The following is a 7,747-nucleotide window of genomic DNA, read 5'->3' on the forward strand; positions in this document are numbered from 1 at the left end:
GGTATGTGGAAGCTATGGTCATCCCAGCTGGCGCGCGCAACATCCGTGTCGAAGAGGTCGCGGAGGCCAATAACTTCTTAGCCCTCATGGACTCATCGGGCCACTACTACCTCAATGGTGGATGGGACATCAAATGGAGTGGGCGGTATGAGGCGGCTGGGACTATGGTGCGATATGAGAGAGACGATCAGAACAAGGAGACGTTTGATGCTAAGGGACCGCTCAAGAAACCGCTACACGTCATGGTAAAAAAGATGATCAATCAATTATAAATACACCTGTTAGAGCGCAGCTTTTTGAAGTTAATAAGTGCATTCGATGCTTGCTTTACGACAACAGAGTTATGCTTTTATTTCAACTGTCACGAGTTGACTAACAACACAACCCATGTTGTTGTTTTAACAACATGCTATCTTATAACATGACAGAACTGTTGAGAAAATACAGATGAGCTTAAAAAGTAACGTGTGCATTTAAAAAAGTTTCTATAAAATATTAAATTTGCTTTCTAATTTGTTTATATTACTATTTATATCGGCTATACTACTAGTAAAATACTGACAAGACTCAATTCAAATGAGTGAGTTTAAACTGTAGTTTAGAAACGTTTCCGTGGACTCGACAATTTACATGCTGTGCTGTGAAAATGTAAACGTCGTATTTTGATTTTAAAAAACCACAATAAAGTAAATGAAAGATCTTTAAAAGTCAAACTGAAGGTGACACTTAAACGACTGATCAGTTAAGCCCCGCCCACAACGCACGAGACCTTTGTCGGATATTAATCAATGCTGCGATTGGTCAATATATCATGGAGGCGGGCTTAATAGATGGGTCTACTGACGCTAGAACAAGATAAGAGATAATTGTGTGTGTGCCATGATACATGTATGCTCAACATGAATCAACATGGCCCGACACCATCAACCAAACAAGGCAGACAAAATAATGACATTATTATATTAATGATGAAGTCCGTATATGCAAACATTATAAACGAAAATTGGCATAATTAGTATACAGACAAGACGAATCCCGCAATTCACAGAGTTCTGTTTGTGTGATGACTTTGGGTATCTGACTGATGCTGCTTGCTAGTTCTACCAAGTCTGTAAGATAAGATGATTGTACCGCATCGTTGATGCCTGTCCATTGTGTCTGCGTCCAGCGTCTACTTCTTAGCAAAGATCCTCTTGCTAACCACAGCCTTGTCTCCGCTCCCAATGGTCTGAGTCTGGACCAACTGCCCGTCGATCAGCTCACGGACAACGTGGATGGCCTCCGGGTTGCTCTTGTTGTCGATCCGCAGCTTGTCTCCGTCCCACACGGGCGAGTAGGTGCTCGTCTCCTTCTCGTTCAGGGGGTTCTTGTCGGTGAACTCTTGCCCCACGGTGTAGTTGGACTCATGCGTCTTGACACCTTTGGAGATGACTTTGAAGACGTCTCCCTTCTGGGTGATCTCCAGGACCGGGGTGGCAGCCGCCGCCATCTTACGCACCGCGAAGTTGAGGCCCATCGCCTTCAAGAAGGCGTCCAAATTCTCGTTCTTGACCAGCTTCCATGTTCCGTCCAAGTCAATCGGTGCCATGATTTTTTGCAGGATTTTTGTTTTATCTTGGTGGCTGTTTAATCGGTGCCTTCAGTTCAGCTGCTTCGTGAGAAATGCACTCTAGTCACATATCAACTTATTTTTATACCCAACCACAGCGTTCAATATTGACAATAGATTCAGATGTGTGTGTGTACGATTATGCAATATCCTTTACACAAACATCAACCCCGTAACCTTTGTCGTTCCTAACAATGTCCTCGGCTCAGTGCGTCCATGCATGGGGGCTGTGGTACCTTTCACCTACATCTGAGTGACGCTGTTAAACTTGTTCCCCGCTGGCCACCTTTACAAAAAATCTTGTTTGCTTCACAAAGTATGTCCAAAAATCCAGAAACGTTTCAAGGAAAAGTTGAACCCTTTGTTTCTCACTCAGCGTGGACCCTGCACGGCGGTCTCATTCAGCTGCTGCAGTGCTCACTGTTGAGAGCGCCAAACAACATGATTCCTAACGTGGAAGTATATTTGGACGCGTCGTTGGCGCAGACCATTTCAAATAAAACATTGTTTGGGTTCTCGGGTTCATAATATGGGTTCTATGGCGCGCATGCAGTGCAGTCATGTCGAATGATTGTGCGTGCTTGTTGAACATGGATTGGAAACTGATCGAAATAAATGTTCGGATCCACGATTTTCTAAAGGGGTGACTAGGGGGTCCAAGATTTTTCAAGAGGGATGAATGAGGCAATGCATTAATGCATTCTAAGCATAACAAGACCACGGGTCTGAACAATAATTCAAGATTTACAATATTGAATGATGACTTAACTCATGGAACTTAAGAACATTTGAGGATTGTTTTCCACTATGCATTATAAATAGCAGTGGTCACTCGTTGGACGGGGTGTAGCCACCCTAATAACCATCGCCTTGCACCAAGTTCGCGACAAAACTGTTAAAAAAGGAAGGTACAAATGTTCGTTTGTGCTTGTAGTTCAATCTAAATACATGTAGTTTCTTTTTCTCGTTTAGTTACTATTTCAGTCCAAGACGGCAGGTGTAGCTTACGAGTACACGGTCCCCAAGCCCGGGAATATGACTGTACCTGTGCCTAAACACTTCGGATGGAGGATAGCTGGATGGACGCCATGCACGGTAACATGTGGCGCAGGTGAGAAGAAATTCACTATTAACATAATTATGCCAAAGATTCATAGACAGTATCTTCAACTTGGTAAATTTACTATGAACCATTTGAAAACCCGTTAAAATCGACATGCTTTTTAAAAACTATACTTTTATTTAAAATCTAATTTATTTGGGATTTCCAGCTATCCAGCACATGCTGTCTTTAGAAATAATTCCTCAATTTACAATTCTCTGTAAATCGTCGTCACATTTTAAACGATTTCTGCACCTTTATTAACTTCTCAATAACTGAACACGACGAGCCAATATGGCCCATCAGGCCGGTGTTTATCACTGGTTTCCTTGCAATGAAACAACTGAGAATATTCGTAATCCCCCGGCTAGGATGCCAGTCCATCACAGGTTACTCCCCAGCTAATGCCGGTACCCATTTATTTTCCAAGCTAGCTGGAGAGGGGCAATTGTAGGTGAAGTGGCTTGCCCAAGGACTCAACATATGACCAGCAGCTGGATTCAAACCCCTGGCCCTCTGATCATGAGTCTCAAACACTAACCACTAGACCACACTCCCCTTCAACTTAGCATGCTTTTCAATACGGAACCACTCGTACGTTCTCATAAGAGCGAGTTGTCATCATATGCACAATATAACTTGTAGTGGATTCATTTTAAAAATGTTCTTGTTTGATTCTTTGGGGTAGGTCTTCAGCGAGAGATCATCCAGTGTGTGGAGCGGATAGCTGGTGTGGTGGAGGATAAATACTGTAACGATACCAAACCGGCTAATCGGCAACGGCAGTGCAATGTACATCAATGTCCTGCCAAGTGAGTTTTGAAAAAAATAGTCAGCACCAAAATTGATCACATTTGAGTTAACAACATGTGTTGAATTGAGAAAAATATGTATCGCCATCAAACATTGTTTGGTTTACTTGCAGTGCCAAATAATGGTAGATTGTCAAATTATTGTGCAGATATGCACACATTCCCTGCAGTTAGGGGGACGGGGGAAATCTATTTACAAAATAAACTTTGCTTAGAAGGTCTGTTTGCTGTGCATGTGCCGAAAAATGGCAGATTCGTGACTAGGTATACATTCTTCATCTACACTTTTTTCTCTTCCAAATCAAACGATTTGACCATCGTTTTAATTGGCTGAAATACTGTTAGACAACTACTAACTTCAATTTATCACTTTGGCGCTTATTTTTAATCTTCTATAAAGTTGGTGGATCGGTCCTTGGCAACACTGCTCAGTGACCTGTGGGTCAGGAGGCATGCGCAGTCGGTCAGTGTTCTGCATACGCAGCATCGGGCAAGACGAGCAAGTCGCCCTGGTGGACGAGGATTGTCTTCGGCTGGGGCTGATGAAGCCGGAGACAACAGGGGGTTGTGGTGTGGCCATCGCGTGCCCGATGAAAGCTCACTGGGTCACCGGGGAATGGTCAGAGGTAAGTCAAAGGTCAGAAGTCAGAGGACACCCATCGGCTCCATCCCTGGCCTCCTAAATCACATGCAAATACTGTACTCTTGGTATCATATTATAGGATTTGAAGCAGAACACAGACCAGTATTGAGCAAGAGACTTAATAATCGCATTTCGCCAGAACGGAACATCCTTTTCCTCCAGTGGGAGCATCTTTCAAAGGTCACTGGGAAATGTTACTAGTGTGACTGTGACACGAGTATTGTAGAAATATCTATCACACTTTTATAGACATGGAATAGTTTTATGACTTTGATGGGTGTGGTATCTCGTTTGCATTGACGACATTTTATCTTAAACTCACATAATGGAGTTGTAATTGTTTTTCAGTGTTTGTACAGGAATGGACGGGCGGAGCAGACGCGCACAGTGCATTGCAGCAGGATCGATGCTTTCTGTGACTACAGCAATCGTCCATCTACCAGACAACCGTGTGAAGATTACTATGAATATTCATATGAATACTACGGTGACTACAGCGTAAAACGCGATGAAACACCAATCAGCTTCGGCGAGTGGGAACGCCTGAAAGAACAAGGTCTGCTGGATGCCAAGAGTCCTACAACAGGAGTGGCTCCCACGCAGATGGTGTCGAACTTCTTAGCCAATCAGGTGCCCGATACTGGACGTCATGGATACCCACTGCCGCCCGATGGCACGGACAGGACTCTGATTGGCGGAGCTGATGATGACGTCATCTTGGGGATTGAGATACCACGTGCTGTGGATCCGGACGGTGATTGGGTGGAGCCGTCTAAACGGGGCAATGTGATCGGTAGTACCAGAGAGGCTGAAACCATGGCCACACCGAGAGAAGAGGAACAAACAACGGAAGAAAATGGACTTGTTCAGCAGGGGAAAACGCTATGGTGGTTCTCAAGACCTTGGTCAGAGGTAAAACAGATTCACGACGACATCAAGTCTATATTGAGCCACAAAATTGAACTAAAAGTTGCAACACTTTTTTTCAGTATTCACACTTTTAGTTATACATTTTGTTAGTGACACTTTCTCCTCTTCTCTTGGTAAAAAAGAAATCGATTATTTTTCTGAAATTATATTGATTTCAAATTTAGCCCCTATCTTTGTTCAACACTTTCAGTGTTCTGTAAGCTGTGGCGATGGGATCCGGTATCGGATAGTGGACTGCCTTGAAGTCAGCACGGGATTTGCACACAGAGGCTGCGATCAGACCATTAAACCCAGCACAAGCGAAACGTGCCGTCTGGCAGACTGCAACGGTAACAGTGCATCATGTACGTATGTCTTGATAGTCTCTTACAAACAAATAACATATTTAACCTAAATTTATAAGATGGCAAATGAATCTTTTATAACGAATCATTCATCATCAGTTATTGGTCAAACAGTGTTAAATTTATAGGTACAATTATCATCAATTACAATTAGCTAGATTTTGCTCACTGTATTTTTTTTTTTATATATGTAGTCTCTTACAGTTGCGATGGCAACAAGCAGAGTGACACATGGTGTCGTCTGGTGCGTGTGATGGGCAACTGCCACAAGGACATATACAGGGACATGTGTTGTGCCACGTGTAACGCGGAACTAGAGGATATAGCCCGCCAAAACTCTAACACATAGGATAAAAGGAGCAATTGACGCCAATTGGTGCCCCGCAAGTGCCTCATGCTGCTTTCGTGTTATGGGAGGCACTTTAGGCTACCAATGATGTTGACTAAATCCGTTCCATCAATGCATGGCGTCATTATAGCGATAATGAAATAAAATGCTTAACAAAATTAGTTTCTGAAGTTATTTATTTTATTTTATATTTTGTTTTTGCAAACTTCAGACAATCACTTATAGCAATGATTTTCTACCCATTCGTTTAGTACTCCTAATTACCATTCAAGCATTAAACGTTATCTCAGCGTGTACATTTGTATTCTTAATGTATCATTCATGTTGACAGTGTGCTATTGGTGGATTTTGTATGCGAATGTACGAGGAGGCTGCTTCACAGATTTGTAAAGTTTTATTTGATACGTGATGAACTTTACTGTGAATGAAGTTAATATTTTGGAAGATGTCTGGACTGACTTTCATTTCATTTTATTTCAAATTGGTTTATTACTACATCATGAATCGCAGCCAAGGCTGAATTGCACATGATTTTTTTAAATACAATAATACTATAACATTACAACAAATACGATATACATGTTAAAATGTTCCTTTGGAAAGGTTCCAAAGGGAAGCGTTCCTCCTTTAGGGCGTCACATTTTCTTTGGAAGTTTTTGAAACCTCTTTTTGGGGAGAGAACTTTCATGAGGGCTTCATTGTAGCCTTTGTAATGTTAACGCTGGGGGAGATGTTTCTCGACGCTGGGGGGGGGGGGTTTAAGTATCTGCAAATCGATCTTAGAGGATTGAAACTGGTCTTGAATCTTAAAGTGTTATTAAAGTGGCTTTGGTCGTGCTGAAATGCTGAAATGCTTTTATTTATAAACTGAATGAATGAACATTTCGTTTGTAAATTTTAAACTGTAAAAATGCTGTAAGTTGTTTGTAAAGTGTAAAAAAGTATGTACACAATTTTTATTTATCTGCTTGGAGTAATTTGAAATGATTAATTTCTGCATGCCAATGTTAAAATTTAAATGAAAAACATGCAAGTAAATTTTTTAATAATATTCACCTGTATTTCAACATAAGTGCCCATGAAGTTTTGTTGTGGATTTTTTTTAATACAAGTTGTGCTCGACTTTAAACATTGATTTGTTTCGTGGTGAGAAAGCATTGTTCTTGCGATCGAGAACGTATACAGAGCGAGGCCTTTATTTTTTTTCTGGAATTTTTTGTCCCGTTGATTTTTGGCATTCGATTTTTTTTTCAGAATTGAATGTACACAAGGAATTAGCATGAGAAAAACATTGCACCCAAAATAATTATTTATATGCCAAATATTACTTTGCCGACGTTCGCTCGTCGGACTTACATTAACATACAGGGATACAGCAATACAGCAAAACAGTTATGACAAAAACAAAAGAGGCATAAATGTTTTATCTTGCCGATATTTGATAACCGGACTTACAATGTACCATGAATCAATAAATCTAAGCCATCAACAGGAAACACTCGTTTACAACTTCAGCCTTCACGTCCCACCTGTCCACAGACCTATGCAAATTAACATGAACTTTCCAGCCAATGGGATTAACGGAGTTCATAACCTTGCCCACGACGCGCGTGCCTGTCAAATTCCAGGCGCGCACTATGCGTATTATTATGCAAATGAGTCTTACAAACATTTATGACATGGCTTTTCGTGTACAAAGGCCGCCATTTATAAATAGTCGACAGTGTTATAGAGCTAGTAATGGATTTACTGTACTAATTCCATCGGTTGGGTCTAATTCTACCTCCATTATGGTGAAACTTACACTAATTATAGTGTAATTGCACCATGGAGTTCCATTCATTATATAAGTTTGTTATGAATTAATTTAATAATGACAACTTCAGGTCCTCGGCAGTAAATCATTCACCAATAATTGCCGTTTTGCTATAAACCCTATGACTAGCGGTCATGTTAGA

General features: G+C 41.3%; 2 protein-coding genes across 2 annotated transcripts in view; one reads left to right on the forward strand and one right to left on the reverse strand.

Annotated features, from left to right (window-relative positions):
- Positions 1-6,924, forward strand: part of LOC119737705 (A disintegrin and metalloproteinase with thrombospondin motifs 7-like) — a 34,477-nt gene extending 27,553 nt beyond the window's left edge. Inside the window, exons 16-22 of the mRNA XM_038212255.1 lie at positions 1-245; positions 2,582-2,720; positions 3,400-3,523; positions 3,924-4,149; positions 4,515-5,078; positions 5,287-5,440; positions 5,635-6,924. Coding sequence (XP_038068183.1) covers positions 1-245; positions 2,582-2,720; positions 3,400-3,523; positions 3,924-4,149; positions 4,515-5,078; positions 5,287-5,440; positions 5,635-5,789 — 1,607 coding nt within the window. The 3' untranslated portion in view covers positions 5,790-6,924. The remainder of the gene's footprint in view (positions 246-2,581; positions 2,721-3,399; positions 3,524-3,923; positions 4,150-4,514; positions 5,079-5,286; positions 5,441-5,634) is intronic.
- Positions 249-1,730, reverse strand: LOC119737714 (fatty acid-binding protein, heart-like). The gene has a single exon (XM_038212267.1). The coding sequence runs from the start codon at positions 1,586-1,588 to the stop codon at positions 1,172-1,174; it is 417 nt and encodes a 138-aa protein (XP_038068195.1). The 5' UTR covers positions 1,589-1,730; the 3' UTR covers positions 249-1,171.
- Positions 6,925-7,747: the final 823 nt, after the last annotated feature.

Source organism: Patiria miniata, unplaced genomic scaffold, assembly GCF_015706575.1.
Source record: "Patiria miniata isolate m_02_andy unplaced genomic scaffold, ASM1570657v1 HiC_scaffold_10, whole genome shotgun sequence".
Taxonomy (NCBI): Eukaryota; Metazoa; Echinodermata; class Asteroidea; order Valvatida; family Asterinidae; genus Patiria; species Patiria miniata.

What these genes read in the sequence shown, in the direction of transcription:
- LOC119737714 (XM_038212267.1), bottom strand. Translation starts at nt 1,588, where the DNA reads ATGGCACCGATTGACTTGGACGGAACATGGAAGCTGGTCAAGAACGAG.